This window comes from Zootoca vivipara, chromosome 8 (assembly GCF_963506605.1).
Source record: "Zootoca vivipara chromosome 8, rZooViv1.1, whole genome shotgun sequence".
Classification (NCBI taxonomy): Eukaryota; Metazoa; Chordata; class Lepidosauria; order Squamata; family Lacertidae; genus Zootoca; species Zootoca vivipara.
The window spans coordinates 62,039,307-62,055,438 of record NC_083283.1 but is presented as its reverse complement, the minus strand read 5'-3'; the positions used below and the strand labels follow the sequence as shown (position 1 = coordinate 62,055,438).

Genomic DNA, 16,132 nt, shown 5'->3' with positions numbered 1-16,132 from the left:
TTTGCGCGCGCGCGCGTGTGCCCGCGTGCCCGCGAGGCGCGCCCTCGACTTCGAAACGTGATTAGAAAGTAAAATGAAAATCATGTTTTCTAATTCCCAACCTGACAGTCAATCTAATGTGTCTGTCTGTGTTTACAAATTAGCACTAGCGCTGCTGAGATATAGAACATTTCGCGGCCGCGTTGCAAAAATTGCAGGCGACCGACCGCCGTTCAAAACACAGGCGCGCAGAGATACCCCCAAACCCCCTTTCCCCCCTTCCTTCTCTGTCTCTGACCAGCAATAATACCGAGCCTAACATTTTCTATTCTGCCTTGGATTTATGCTCCTGTTAATTGTCCCTGATCTCAATGATTCCGGGTGGATGGTACGAAGTTGCTTTATTACGGGTTTTATTGTACTCAATGCTCTCATTTGTAACTTGCCTAAAGTGCTTCTGGATTTGAGCATAATTAAATTGAGAAATGTTCAGAAACGACTAACGCTGCAGTTTTCTTTGGGGGTCTCTTTTTTTAAAAAAACTATATAGGGAAATATGATCCCTTCAAGCAGGAGGCCCCAAACCCATAAAGTAAATGTAGTGGGGCGTAACGTTTTTATTTGTCTGATTCCTCTACCTATATGGAGTCCACGCAAGCCACCGACTGTTAGGTTTTAAAATCCCGCCGAGATATTTATGCTTAAATAATTCTCGCCCTCGACTTAGCATGTCTTCAGAACCGAGGAGTCGCTCTTAGGAAAGGTTAACTGCGGCAGCAACGGGGACACTGAAAATGACCCTTTTTCTATGACCCACATTTCTTGATAAAGGAATTCACAACCCCACAAGCGACCCCCCCCTCTATCTCTCTCTCTCTCTCTCTGTGTGTGTGTGTGTGTGTGTGTGTGTGTGTGTTCAACTGCCAAAGCAGTTTCATGCCACTTTTGTCTGCTTAAGGGAACCACAACTCAAAGCAAGGTGCTCCAGCCTAACTGGGTTGTGGATCCGGCTCAGTTTAAGGGCGGCCGTGAGGAGTGGGAATTTAAACTAGCTAGCAACTGATTTTTCTGAAAACGTGCCAGCGATAATTCATATCTTGCCAGAGCAGGTAATAAAATTGGATGTATTTATCATTCAAATGCAATTTGCGCTTTGCAATACACTTTGAACAAAACGAAATTCCGAAAGGCGAATATATTTTAGCTCATGTTCCTTGCAGGAACCGAAACCCCAGCCACTAGCTTCAAAATCGTTTACATCTTGACATGTGTTGGGAAGTCCCATTGGTTTCAACTGTATTCCTTTCGCTTGAAAGTTGATCCCGGCCATTTAAAAGGCGTTTCCATACAGATAAGCGTGTTTAAGAACCGCAGCCTGCCCCAAACGTGCTTTGCGTATTGTTCTGTTCTTTTCATCCCCAACCGTTCCCTAAAACCCCACACACGGGAATGCATGCGTTTGTTGCAAAACAACTGAATGTAAGAAGGGGTTTCGTAGGGAGGGCAGGATGTCACGAAATCCCCTATTCAACACCATCTCCAAGTATGATTTACTAAACCGGGAAGGAATAAAAGGCTTCCAAAATGACCCCCAAATAGGTGAACCCATCGGAACATTATCCTTGCAACATGAAACTGTAAATCATTAAACTGCCAATGGACATATTGTTATAATATTTGATCCTGTAATTTGGGGTGGCGTTTCAGCAACAACAGCAAAAAATCACATCCAGATACCAGGAGCTACTTCTACCAGCCCCCCTCCCCCCCCCGGCAAATGCCTTTTGCCTAGTATAATGAGCCTTGCATAATATTACTGGCCTACTCAAATACTATCTTCAGCCGGGGAGCCAGAAGGCAAGGCGACCTCTGACGGTGAGTTGCCCTTTGGAGCCAAGCTCGTAAGGTGCTTCCCCGCGGACAATGGCCCTCTTCGTTTGCAAGGGGGCCGAGACCCGAACGCCGCGCTTCGTGAGAAATCTTCCCCAACGAGTAAGAGAGCCTTACTCCAGAAAGTGGGCAGAAAATATTCAGGGTACTAAAAGATATTGACGACTTATCTGTTGTTAGCTACTAGTTCCTCCTCACTCCCCAACGAATAAACAACATTCATTTAAAAAACACACCCCAAAATAATGCATTCTCTTTCTTCCATCCGCGTGGCTAACCAGTTCAGACTATGTCAATTCTTCAGTCCGGAATAACGTGGGTTTTTTTAATGGTTTGGTGTTGATTTACAATTCATATTTTAGGCTCCCTTTCTTCTACCGACCGAGAAAAGCATGAAGCCTTAGGCATGTTTAGGTCGACTGATTGCTTTCCCAAGACATCTAGGATCCTACCGCAGGCAAGGCCCGAGGTTCATATTATTATTATTATTATTATTATTATTATTATTATTATTATTATTATTATTATTACTGCACGGCCTTCACTATAGTTCCCACTCATTGTCATTGGGCATGGGGGGGGGGAACCGTCAAGGATGATTTTGGTTGGATTATTTCTCTCCTGGTGTGTCTCAGCTCCCCATTAATGCAGTGGTGGGGACAGATGCAAACAACTATTACTGTGTGCTGGGTATTACTACTATTATTATATATTTTGTAGGGGAGGCGCTGGCGCGATTAAAGCGGCCGGTTGCAAAGGGATGGAGAGACACCATCGCCTCGCTGCCTTTTTTGTCATTTGGCTGGGTGCGCCCAGCGCAAGTCCCATCCACCAGCCCGAGGGCGCGCAGGATGTGCGCATCGCAGGCCGGAGAAGGAGGCATTGCTGGTGTCAGCCGCCGCGAGGATACAGGCGTGGAGTTCTCCTTACCGATACGTCTTCTAAAGAGTGAGGTATCGAATGAATGGGGATGTCTCCTAGTCCTGAGCTCAAGCCGTGAGGTCCGTGCAATAGATCTTCATGCCGCCGGTAATCCCTTCGCGGATCCAAGCCGGAGAGCTGGTGCGGAAGTCCTCGGTGCGTGTGCAAAAGCCCCGTTTCCTGGTTCTGTCTCTGTCCCGGCCAGCCTGGGTGTTGGGGTTGGGGCTGGGCGTGAAGAGGGTTCAAGCTATAGGGGTCGTTAACGTGGGAATAGGGGTCTTGGGACTGAGGGTAGATGGGCTGGTACGGCGGCGGGAAGTAGGGGGGCTGGAAGTCAGCGTTGGGGGTGTGGGAGAGCGGTGGGGCGCTGGTGTAGGGCGACTGGCCCACGCTCCCCAACTGGGGTAGGCGGGCTGTCCCGTTGCTGGTGCCATCGTGACGGTCCTGGGGGACGAGGAAAAGAGGGGGAGAGAAAGAGAGAGGAGATCAAAATCAAGACGGTTTGAAGGCCTCTCACACCCCCACTATACACCCAACACACACACACACACACACACACACACACACACACACACACACACACACACAAAGGATGCGATTTGCAAACACTTGGTTCCAAGCATCTTCCAAACGGAAAGGCGTTGAAATTCCTTACAACAAAAGGAAAATCATAAATATTTTTTTAAAAAAACCCAACAAAATCCGTATGCTGAGGGCAGATCCGAGGGCGGGGGAAATCTTAGAGGGGATTTGAGTTTTTTTGTCATTCGAAAATTCAGCCTCTCTTTCTCCCCACCCCCACCCATCCAAAGCGTTCCCACACCATTTACGAAAAAGACTCGTCTGCCTGGAACTTTTAAATGGGAACGACTGTAAATGGTGCAGACGCGGACCTGTATTGTCGTCGCATTCCCAGGGCAACGTCACCCAAAAGAGCTGCTATTCCTTCAAAGCGCGTCCATAAATATGATCAAAATGTGGGTTTGAATAAGTCATTTGCAGAAAGAAAAAAGATTGACGACACATAAAAATGTGCTGCTTTGTTAGTTGGAACTGTGATATACAGTAATATAAAATATCACACACACACAAACAAACAATATATATATATATAGTATGTACACACACATTTTTCATAAAATAATGAAATGTCCCAAAACAAAAATAAAAATAAAGCGCGTGGGGAAAGAGGAACAAAAATGTAAATGGTTTTGCCGGCGTGCAATTGGGACTTGGAAGGTTATGAAATTATAGCCCACAGGTACGACTAAAGGAAATTAACAGCCACAGAAATGGAAAGGAGGGGGGGACGGGCGAGGGCGGCAGTTGGGAATTATAAGAAAGATGTCGTTAAATGTCTTCGACTTCAATCTCTCAAGGAGCGTGATGATCCCCGGGAAAAAAGAGAGGAGCGGAAAAGATGTGAAATCCAGCAGGGAAAGCGGGAAGGTACAGAACAGGACAAAAACGCCAACACAATAGACGGGCATGGAAGCGGAAACGAGGATTTCTGTAGTAAACTTGAAGCAGCCAACGTAATAGTAAAGAAGTTGGGTTTTTTTATATTCTCGAAATAAAAAATAAAAAAAGAGGAAGGACACAGAGGACAGACAGACCCTCGCAGGATGTAAAACACGCACACATATAAGCAAGACTGAGAAAAGGCACAAGCAAGACCAACCCAACCCACCAGCCCCCACCAGCCCCCGATAGAGAATGCTAAGAAAGCCACTCACCATCGCTGAGAAACTGTGAACTAACATCTGCGCGGATTCGGGGGGACCAAGTCAGGGCACAGGAGAAAAACAAAAAGGCAGAGAAAAGTCGGCTCTTTTTAGCTCTGGCTCTCTGGCTCTCTCGCGCTGCCTGCGTCTCTTCCTCTCTGCCTCTCCCGCACGCGAGCAGCGCTCTCTCTCTATCCCTCTCCTCTCACACACTCACACACACGCACAAAAGGAGGAGAAGCCCAGGTCTAGACTGTGACTACACCAAGTGCCCAACGCCCAGGCTGGTCCGCGAGCAGCACTGGGGACGCGGCGCGACTCAAATCCATCAGAACTTGACCAAAACGCCCGGCGATGTGCAGCGGCGAAAAGAGGCGAGGGAGAGCCGGATCCGGCGGTGCTATTGCGGTGCAAAGTTGTGTGCGTGTGTGTGTGTGTTCCTTAATCCGTGTGTGGTGTGTTGCCCCCACACACCTCTCTCTCCCCCCTCCCTCTCCGACTGCTTCACGTGAGCTCCTAATAAGAGAGAGAGAGAGAGAGAGAGAGAGAGAGAGAGAGAGAGAAGGACGGAGGGAGGGAGAGATCTGCGGCTCGCTTTCCTCGAGAGTCCTAATAGCAGATATTCATGACTGTTAATATTACACGAATACTTAATAAGGGAAGAATGGCTGGAAATCGAGCGTGAAGCGAGGAAGCAACTCAAGGCAGAGGCTGTTCTAAATGACGTCCATTGAATGAAGAATCAGTGTATCTAATCAGAGGGGGGAGGGGGAGCGAGAGAAAGGGGGGTTGAGGACGGAGAGAGAGGGAGAGACAAAAAGAGAGCGAGGGGAGGGGGGAGGGGAGAGAGAGAGGAAGAGAGAGAGAGCCATGCAGCCGCCGCCGCGTCTGACGAATCACAGGAAAGGGGCAACATTTTAAAAGGTTGTAGGGCATGCAGAAGTGAAAGAGAGAGAGAACCAGGCAGAAGCAAGAGGGTGGGAGCAGGCAGGCAGGCGGGGGGGGGGAGAGGCGAGTGGATAGGAGAAAGAAGGGGAGAGGGAGAGGGGTAGGGGAGCGGGGAGCGCGCGTGGGAAAGGGAAAGAAAGAAGCGGCAGGCCCGGGGAAAGGTCCCGGGTGGGTTCCGGGGCTTGGGGTGAACTTGGGGAGGGGGCAGCAGGGGAATCTCGGGGGGGGGGAGGAGAAAGAGACTGAGAGGGGAAGGCAGGAAAGCAGTGAACGCGGAAGAAGCCAGAGGGAGAGACGGCCCGGCGAGGAACGCAGCGAGGAGGCAGGGAGAGGAGACCTGGGCCCGGTGGGGCAATCGTGTAAGGAGCGAGGGAGGCCGGCTAAGGCCGAGGCAAGGTCATGGGGCAGCAGGAAGCGATGAAGGGCGCACCTCGGGCGGCGGAGGCTGGGCGAAGGCCGCGCCGTTGAAGGGCAGCGCCAAGAGCTGCGCGTCTCCAGCTGCCCTCTTGCTCCGCGAGGAGCCGGTCTCGGAGGAGCCCGCGTCGGCGCCGCCGCCTCCTTTCACCTGCCCCGGCTCTCCTGGCCCTGGCGGCTCGGCTCCGGCGGCATCCTGCTGCGTCACGTCCATGGCTCGAGGGCCCGAGGCGGCGGTGGCGACTGCGGCGGCGGCAGCAGCAACAGGGCCTCGCCGGAGCCCCGGGCTGGAGGGGAAAGGCCCTCCTTGCTCCGCGCGTGGAATCTCCGCCGCCCTTTCGGAGCTCCGTTCTCCCAAAGGTTGTGGCGGCGTAGGGGACGGGAATCGGGGCGGCGGAGCTACTCTCGGGAACCCCGCGGAGCCTTTTTTTCCCCTTTGGGGCTGAGGATCGTAGAAAAGGGGTGGTGAAGACTGTCGGGGGGAGGGGAGGGAAAGAAAAAGGGAGGCGACTGGCGCTTGGCTGGCCCGGACAAGCTGGGGCTCCCAGGCTCAGCCCAACCCGTTCAACTGGATGGGCAACTCGCAGCCAGTGAATCCTGGGAGGTGACAGGCATGCTTCACTTTTCCTCCTGCTGCTGCCGACTTATCATAACAACAGGCGCTCTGCCGCCGACCGAGCATGTCCCTGCAAAACTCCCAGAGAGCGCACCTCGCTGAGTGGAGAAGGAAAAGGAGGAGGGGGGCGGGGAAAGAAGCATGCACCTTCAGCTTTTGTAAGCCTGTTACCTTCCGACTTTCTATTTCCATATAGAGAAAAGCAGGAGAACTGTAGCTTCACCGCCGGAACACCCTCTCTTATGATTGCTTATGTCTCCAAATTGCTGCATGGGCGATTTGGGGCGCCATCCGAAGCCAAGCGCATTAAGCAAACGCCGAAGCAAGTTCAGTCCAGCTCAAGAGCACTACCGCGTTCCAGAAGCTGCCGCACACTTTAGAAATAAAATTGAAATCAAGCCCATCTCCTTCGAACTCTGGAGCACTCAATACCTTATTATGTTTACCTGAAGTGAATCCCACTAGGATGGGACTTACTTCTGCGTAAGTGGGCGGGTGTCACTGCAGCCATAAGCTGCAATTCTGCACCGACTGACTTGGGAGCAAACCCCATTTAACTCCCATTCATGTCTAGGATTGCGCGCACGTCTAGGATTGCGTTGCTAGTCCATTTCAAGAGCTGCTAGTCAGCTTCAAGTATTTTGCCACCGCCCTAACCGTAGCGATACCTTCTCTTAACAGAAGAAAATCGTTCCTAAGCACTCACAGCTCTCCAAACACACCGCCCTCGCCTGCTCTGGAAGCCTTGCCGCTGTATTGGTTTGTTTATCAGCTCCATGTGAAGCCACAAGAGCCAGGAAGCAGCACAAGCCATTTCCAAGCAAATCCACAACCGCACGTGCACTTCGCTTCGACACTGAGAAGCGAACGGCTTTCGCCCTAAATCGGCTTTTTTCGGAGGGTTGAGTGAAAAAGAGGGAAAGAACCACACATCCTTTCCCGTTCTTTAGAGAAAGTGAGAATGAGATCTGCATGCCGCCTACTCTCAGTTTCTGACATTTGTAGACAGGCTCGCCTCTCCAAAGGAGCCATAAATCTCAGCACCAACCCACATTTGTTTTCTTAATTAATCTTCCAGGCTGGCGCTCGTCAGATTCTATTCTGTGCACAGAATTAAGGAAGTGTGCGTGTATTTGTGTGTGCGCCCGCAGAGAGAAAGACTGTGTTGCTCACCAAACCGTTGGATTGAGATAAAAAAAGAAGACTTGCAAAACAGAGTTTTGAAGCACCAAATCCCACAGGGAAACAAATATTTTAAAGTATTCAACAGTACAGCTCTTATACACAACCACTCTGAGATGCGTTTTTTTGAAAAGCATCCTCGAGGTCACCCTAGCGGTTCAACCTATCCATCTATGCCTGTCTGTGCACCTATCTCTCTGGCTTAAAATAATAATAACGATCAACATCAGACATCACATATATGCACCTCTCCGTCTCTTTCATCAACCTCCAACATCATTTCTAACTGCATATTATATACCTCTAATAAATATCAAGAGTCTTGTAAAGCGAAGGAACGAGTAAGCATTTTCTCTGCCACCGCGCGCAGAAGGCACCCTTGATCTGCTTCTATCTCTCCTCCACCTCCCAATAGCCTTCGAGGAGGCTTTTGGAGTTTGAAAGGTGCGCTCTTAAAAGCCCAGCAAGCCGCTTAAACCCTCACCAACTGGCTGAAGAGAGCGAGGAGAAGAGCAGCCAGCAAGATCTGACGCGGAAGTGACAACGGTCCAAACCAGAGAAAAAAGTCGCTCAGTGCGCCTCAGCAGAACTTGTGGCTCAAAAAGACCTCTGTCGGGGGCAGTCCTCTTTAGGACATCCTGGGGCTCCTTCCGCTGACTCAGAAGGGTCGTCTCGCTCGTCCTCATTCATTCGTTTTACTCATCCATTCCATCTTCTCCCCCTCCTCTCCTCAATAACTGTTTCAGCACTGGTGCAGAAAGATCTGCCTGGGCTTCCTCCTCCCACCCCACCCGCTTTTTTTCTCCTTCTGGTCCTTGGGCCGAGGAGGTCGATTCCCCCACCCTGCCTAAGCACCCCCTTCCTTGCTCAACGCGTAGCCTCCTCCACCTGGCACCCAGGTATAAACCCACCACAGACGCCCTCTCTCCAGCTGCGAAGTCTGCTCAGTCGCCTAGCGCAGAACTTGGTCTTCCAACGGCATCGCTAGCTGTAGCAAGGTGCTTCCCCAAAACAGCTGGGTTTTCTGTTTGTTTGTTAGGTGGAGCGGGGGGGGGGAGGCTGGACGGATTGGGGGACGGGACGGGACGGGGAGATCCTCTCTGATGTGTGCCCCAGCCGCGGGAAAGCGCTTACCTCACATTCCTCATATTTGATATTATCCGTCAGTTTCCAAAGCATTTTCATGGATTGCCGTGGCGAGAGAGAGAGAGAGAGACAGAATCAGAAAGAGAAAGAGGGAGGGAGAGAGAGAGAGAAGGAGAGAGAGAGAGAAGAGGCTCTTTTGCCCTGCCTGCCTGCCTTGCGCTCTCCTCTGGCATGCAGAGCGCGCCCGCTGTAGTGCTTGAGCAGGAGGAGGAGGAGGAGGAAGAGCAGGAGGAGGAGATCTCCCGTGCCCGCTCGGAGATCTCCCTCTAATGGTCGAAACTTTTCCCTTTTTTCTTTCCAAGCGAGTCTTTTCAGCAACAGCCTAATCGCCTCATTAGCATAGCAACAATAGGCCAATTGCTCCGCTGCGCAACAACCTGCGCGCGAATGGACTCAGGTAGCCAAGAAAACGCCCGCCACCGTCGCGTTTGGGCTGGGTTGGGCTATGCTACTTTTAAACAGCAGGACTCTTGGCAGGCGGGAGGGAGGTGAGACAGAGGAGGGGAGGGGTCTATTGTGATGGAGGGGCGTATGTGTGTTTTTAAAGTCACTATTCTTGCGATCTTCTACGTTGAGTCCATTTACTTGTTCGTTCTCACATCCTTCTGTTCTTACTTTTGCTATCTAATTGCTCTCTGCCTCTCCCTTTCTCCCCCCTCTTTAAATAACTTTTAAACTTTAAACTAGATGCAGTTTTACTTGCAAAGCTGTCAAAAGGAACATTCCCATGGGCGCTAACGGATCGCAACGCGCAGCCCGATCCTACGCACGTTTACAAGTGTGCTGGGAGTGGCGCTAGTTTACTCCCGATTGTGATAAGGTCTTACCCGCGCAGCCCTGTCCTGCTAGTGTTTACCCAGAAGTGAGTCCTATCCCACCGAGTTCGATAGGATTCCTTTCTACCGGGATGCAGTTCTTTGACTTAAGAACGCCACGGCTTTTAGGAGTTGCCAGCAAAGCAGTCCATCCTTCCTTTTCTGATTTGGGTTTTGTTTCGCCGAACTGAGGCCTATTCTCCCCCCTACATCGTAAGGACCAGATTTGAACCAGCAGCTCCTTTTAGAGGACGAAAACAACAACGCCCATACTTCTTTGGGTTTTTAACATCTCTTCCCCTCCCCTCCCCACCGTGGGGACAACCGAGATTATGTATTTGCGTGGTTTTCTTTGCGTCTAAGGACCAGCGACACTTGGGCTGAAAGATACATCCGTGCATATAATCGTAGAGAAATAAGACTGCGCCAGTATTGTCCAAACGTGGGATCCTGAGCGCAATTATTTCGGAATAAGTTCGGCAGAAATCAAGGAGAGCTGAAAGGTGGCGGTGCAGTTCGGGGAATTGTAGACTCCGGAGTTAATGGACTTGGTGGGTGGGGAGATATCGTTACTTCAAGATGTGCCCTGAGGCATTTGGGGGCCCCTTCAACTCGTTCTGCTGAGTGGAGTCCTGAATTCTTCTGCCCCCCCCCGCCCAATCCTGCCCTGTGAGGGCACCACTGAAGTACAGTATTAGGAACCGATCAGAGGGCAGAGACAGTGGACAGTGTAGGAAGTGGGGAGTGGGGAATGGTCTCCTACTCTACCTGTTTGAACCCCATGAAAACCCTTCTCTCAGCCACATGAAGAAAGGCATAAACGCTTAGCCCGCAGGCTATTTTGCGCTGTGATCCTAAGCAGACCGCATTCAGACGAGTACAGACAGGCAATAGGATTTACTTCTGGAAGACTGCAGTGTTTAGGGTCGGACGGAGGATGTGAGGGAGAACCAGCGGTAACACCGGAGTCGATGCCATCTGAGCTCAAACTGGGGGCTGCCAGATCCAGCTTCAGTTCCCGTTTCTCTCACCCTCTTTTATGCCAAGGCTTCTGCCTGCTCTCTCTTTTCGGAACCCGAGGGCGAATGCTGGAACATGTGAAGTCATACTAGAAAGGAAAGTGCCTCATAAGCATGTGCAAAGTGTTTTTCTCTCAACAGCACTCTGGTCCCCGCAGCATTCAGGTTTAAACAGCAGGTTGCAGAGCACAGCATTCTTACTGGTTCCACCAGGGTCCCGGAATTGCTGTTTTGATCAGCACTGACACCAAGGACAGACAGGTACCGGTAGGTGCATATGTGAGCTGGCCCCTAAATATAGTGAGGACTGCAACTTTGAGCTCTAATGGGAACGGCTGCGCCCCCTTCCTCTCCAGCTTCCCGAGTACACGCCCGATTCCTTTCTTATATTTGCTTTGTATAGCTCAAACACACTGTTTCATAACAGATCCCTTCGGACTGGGTGTTTTTGTTTTTTTGTTTTGCCGTGGTTGACACTGTTTTTTATTTTTAATCCGGATTCATTTCGGATCTTTCAGGTTGGAGTCCTCCTCTGTCTTTTACTAGAAACTGTGCTTCCTGAGACAAAGAAGCAACACCTTTCCTACTCTCCCAGCTTTGCAGGTCAGGATCAAAAGACACCAGGTGTCAAGACAGGTGTGCTGCCGGCCCTTTTATCGGCGAATCGTCGCATTTGGCGGATTCAGATACCGGCATGCGTACATTCTCATTGGGGTCTGTACGTGTCTGGATAAAGCGGCCACCTAGAGCTGCAATTCGAGACCAGCCTCCTGAATAGAACCAACCTTCCGCGATGCGCTCCTATTGTTGAACCACAGCGAGATCTACAGGTCCAAGGAGGCAGAGGCATCCTTTGCACGGGAAACGCACTGCGATTCGCCTGTCTGGGAGACTCTGAAGTTCCCCCAAAAGGAGAACCCAAGCCAGTTAAACCGGATGGAATTGGATTAAGGTCCACTGGAGAATTTAGAATTTGGCATCGACTCAGGTTTGTTCCGGCTTAAGCAGCTTTGTAGATCGGGATGGTAAGGGATTTTCTTTTCTTTTTTTGAGAGAGATAAAAAAATAATAATACTACAAGTCAACGCCACGGCGCCAGAGATTCTGGACGATCCAAGAAACGGCGAGTTTCCCCAGAGATTCTGGACCTCCAGAAAACGGTGAGCCCCCTTTTTCGGATTCTGCAGGACCACCGCGCCTGGCTGGCTTCCTCGCCACCTCTGGGCTCTTCCTAGGAATAAAAGAGTCGGTGGTGTGCTGTCCGTTGATGGTCCACTTCCAAGGGAGCTGTGGGGAGGTGGCGAGAGAGAGACCACTCCGAAGAAGGCGCGGTCTCCTTTCCTCTCACCCTCCGATACACAGGAGTCCAGGTCCGTCTAAAACGCCCATTGCCTTGACGCCAGGGTGCTCGGTGGCTGATCAATGTGTGTGAGAGCGCACGGCCCTGCGCCTTCCAGCGGCGATTGCGCCATTGGACTCCCAGGCTCTAACGGGAGTGGAAGATCCCCCCCCCAACACACACACACACACACAGAGAGAGAGAGAGAGAGAGAGAGAGAGAGAGAGAGAGAGAGAGCGAGGAGAGGGGGAGGAAGGAGAGAGAGAGAGAGAGAGAGAGAGAGAGAGAGAGAGAGAGAGGAGAGAGAGAGAGAGAGAGGAGAGAGGAGATAATATTACTGCGGGTTGCACGGTGGATTTCTCTCTCTCTCTTTCTCCACTCCACTCCTCTCTCTCCTCCGCTGGTGGAGAGAGAGGGAATCCGTCCAACCGGCCTCCCTGGCGGCACAGCCGTGGTGGAACTTCGCAAAGCTTTGGGTGCTCCCTCCCGCCGAAGACTTCGGCGGTTGCGAAACCCAACAGAGAGCTAAGGCGTGCAGCTTTTGCAAGACTCGGGGAATTGCATTCCCGGGACAGGGCTTCAAGCCCTCGCAGGAACCGAAGCTAGTGGTAGTAGTTCCCAGGTGGGTGCGGAAAACCGACCTAAACACACGCACGCGCGCGCACACACACACTCATACGCGCTTATCTAAAAAGACCAGCGCGCGAAGGGCCTCAAGGCGCCGCGTCGCCTACCCCTCCCTCTCCCTCGCAGCGCCTTCCTTCTGTTGCCCGCCTGATAGAGGCTGGATGAGTCCCAGTTGACTTCAGAGCCACAGGTCGAAAGCGAGGCGACTACTTGGGAGTAAGTGGAAAGAATGGCTGGCCCTGGGAATGTAATGGGAAACGCGGGGTCCTAATCAATCGCTTGGGGTCTTCTGTCCGCTTGAGCTGAAATCAGTTATGTGGCGCTTCCTTCCTTCCGAATTAGTGGGGAGGGGTGCTGCAAAGCCCACACCTTTTGTGACAATCCCCATACTGTTTGTACAGAGCTACGGCAGAGGCATGATTAAGATGAAACTGGGACTAGTCTTGAATAGGATTTACATGGATGGCTACCCGCCTCGCGGGGGGGGGGTCAGTCCGATGGGGTTAGGCTCAGAATACTATACATACAGTATTTGCGACCCGATCAATATCTGCATAGCTGTACTTAAGCAAATGCCATTCTGTTAGATAGGGACGAAATAGGAAAACAAAACAAAAAGTTTTATCCGGCCTCATTTGGACACATTTTCCACGGAAGTGTGCTTAGGATCAGGTTTCTTATAGGTAAGTTATGCTCCATTCAAACAAATGTCAGGTGTGCCCCCCCCCCCAGCAAATGCCTTAGAGGATTTTGGATTGCTCTCCGTGACTCAGCCAAAGTTAAGCACTCTTAAGTTCCTGGAGGTTTTCAGTTGGAAAGAGTTTAGCTTCTGGTAAACCTTTCCAGTGAAGGCAATGGGGCCCCCTGTTTACGGTCGTACCCAAGGGATAATTGGTGTACTGAAAAACCATTCGGAATAAAAGGAACTGAAAGCAAGAGCTGGATTTTAACTTCCTCGGGATCGTTTACCCGAAGAGGAAAAGCCACCAGTTTCAATGGCGCACCGAGTTCACTTTTTCCTCTTTGCGGGGCCTGAAATCCGGGGGCGGAAAGGCGCGAGCCACAAAGAAGCGGCGCAAGTTCGGCCACAGGTTGAGCATGGAAGTTTGTCGCGGAGAGGGAGAGTTTCCCAACCTGATCCCCTTTAGAAAAGAAGGCCCCTACTTTTCACCCAGTAAAAGCCTGCGAGGCCTAGTCTAGCGCGGAGCAGCGTTCGCCTTTGAAAGTGCTCAGAATTGGAGCACTTTAAAGAGTTAGAAGAACTCCTGCAAAAACTTAGGCTGGGTCTATTAAAACCTTTTTAAAAACCTTTCACACAAACCAGTTTTCGGTGACCAACATAAAGAGAACCAGTTTACAGGAGAACTCCACCACCGGGTTTGCCAGATCAGTGGGGGTTTAACATCAACAGCGATCACGCGGCAAGTATCTTTCGAAATGTCCGTGGGGGCGATTGTCGTGGACGAGGAAGCCCGTGGCACCGTTTGTTGCTCCGTGGGCTCTCTTCCCCCACCTGTTGAGCAGCCATCAAAGTTCTCCTTTACGCAAACAATTTTACGCGCTGTGAATTGTCCTTATTAGGTGGTTTGCCCTCCCCAAAATGCCCGGCGAGGAACCCCAAGTCGCTCTTCGTCTGTTGGGTCTGGATCCGAGCCTCCTAGTTTCCCCTACCTTTAATCCCCAAACAAAACGAGGAAGAAAAGCAAAGGCGGGCGGGGGTGGAGAGAAGAGAAGAGAAATCGCGTTACCTGCCAGTCTCCCATTTTCGCAAGGAGTGACATTCTGGCTCCGGGCTGCCTATCACAAGGTCCCTGCCGGTCATGGAAGGAGTGATCTGCCCGCCTGCCTCTCCAGCGATCTATTTAGGCAAAGCCTTCTTTTACCTGCCTGAGGAGCTCACCTGGTAAAAAAAAAGGGCAGGGTGCTGCCTGCCGGCGCCTGCGCACTGGCGCAGGAATGCATTTCGACCAGCTCCCTTCCAGAGCTCGCAACCTGTCTCCGCGGATGATGGATTTACAGCAAACAGCAGCTCTCTGGAGCGGAGTTTCTTGACTTCCCACCTCCGGGGAGCCGTCCTGATCTCCTCCTGGAGGGGATCAAAACAGCAGGGAGTCAGATGAGCTGCTGGGATTCCTCTTTCCCCTCTCGTCGCCTTTCTCCCCTAACCCCCCCCCCCACTCTCCTATTGTTTGGATTTACTGCAGTGTGGAGAAAAGCCAAGGGAGTGAAATTGGGTGTATATTGGTGGGTGAGCGAAGGAAAAGGAAAGCGAGAGAGATGGAGACCGGCAACTAACTCCCGCGTGCCCCAGAGATCCGGAGCGTGGAGCCGGCGCCGCTGGGCAACCTGATTTTGAGCTGGAGGTGGGGGGAGGGCGGGGGCAACGACCGAAATAAGGAGAGACGAGCGAGGAGTTGTGTGTCGAAAAGGCAGCTGCCACAGGGGTTCAGTTGCAGCTTTAGGTCTCCTGTCTGCGCGGCATCCTTTCAACGGCTCTTTGCCAAGTCGACCCACTTTCGCAGAAGCACTCATCGAGTCTGGATTGGAACTCGATCGGCTTCGGCGCAAAATAGCCGGGGCTGTAGGACGAGTTGAGGGCCAGAGCAGCAGCGATGATATACACCGGATCTCTCACGTTCAAATAAAGCGGGGATTGTTTGAAAATGTGTTTGGTATCCGTTAGCAAGACAGTTAAGACTTTTTGGAAAACTAAGCCTGGGGCGCGGGAGGCAGTAAAAGCAGTGCTGAGTACGCGGCAGAATTGCGGGTTCCAGTTGCTACAGCAAGAGGCACAATTCTGTTAAATCGTCGCCGTTAATGGGTTTAATTCAAATTGTGGATCGGGTTGTTAAATTCTGCAAGGACCCTGTTTACCGAAACAATGCAGCTGTTGGAGTGATGGGGGAATGGGGTACATGACAACTAAAAGCAGCATCTTTTAAGGGTTTAAGATTTTAAGCGTTCTGGGTCTTTTCAAACGCGTCTGACTTCACTTTTCCATAGTGAACGAGGGGCTTCCAGTATTGTTCCAGAATGAGCTGGGTCTGCTTAATGTATGAAAGGATATTTTCACCTAATTAAGGTGAGCGAGCAGCAGAGCCAGAGCAGATCACCGCAAACTGAAGTTTTCGTTTTACCAACTTTCAGCGACTTTCCACAAAACGTTAAACTTCCTCCCACAAAATAAATAAATAACAAATCTTAAGACAGGGTCTAGGAGCTTTCAAAGCCTTCTTTTCCCGAGAGGTGTTTTTTTTTTAAGCCACATTTCCTGTGACGCCATTGCGTGCAAGTATCGGACTAGAGATCTGCGCGGAACTGTGCTTGTATCAAGATGAAACTTTGTAGGTGGAAAGGGAATTACGGTAATAAAAAGAGAGTCACGCTCCTTTCTCCTTTTTAGCTCTGGTCTCAATGCGCTGAGCCGGATCTCCGACCAGATGGACTCCCGCTTTTGCTAGGAAATAAGTTTTACTCTAGAGCAGCTCCGTAAAAAGTTTAGGGTCAGTGGC

The 16,132-nt window shown here is 51.1% G+C and overlaps 1 protein-coding gene across 4 annotated transcripts in view; it reads right to left on the bottom strand.

Annotated features, from left to right (window-relative positions):
• The window catches only part of TFAP2A (transcription factor AP-2 alpha), a 37,401-nt gene extending 22,923 nt beyond the window's left edge, over window positions 1-14,478 (bottom strand). Inside the window, exons 1-3 of one of the 4 annotated variants that reach the window (XM_035125228.2) lie at window positions 8,809-9,256; window positions 4,527-4,553; window positions 2,800-3,234 (exon numbers count right to left, since the gene is read on the bottom strand). In XM_035125228.2, the coding sequence (XP_034981119.1) occupies window positions 2,800-3,234; window positions 4,527-4,553; window positions 8,809-8,859 (513 nt within the window). In that variant the 5' untranslated portion in view covers window positions 8,860-9,256. Of the gene's footprint in view, window positions 1-2,799; window positions 3,235-4,526; window positions 5,229-8,808; window positions 9,257-14,368 lie in introns of those variants that run through there. The other 3 variants (XM_035125230.2, XM_035125229.2, XM_060277977.1) reach the window with 3 other exon arrangements.
• Between the last annotated feature and the right edge of the window lie 1,654 nt (window positions 14,479-16,132).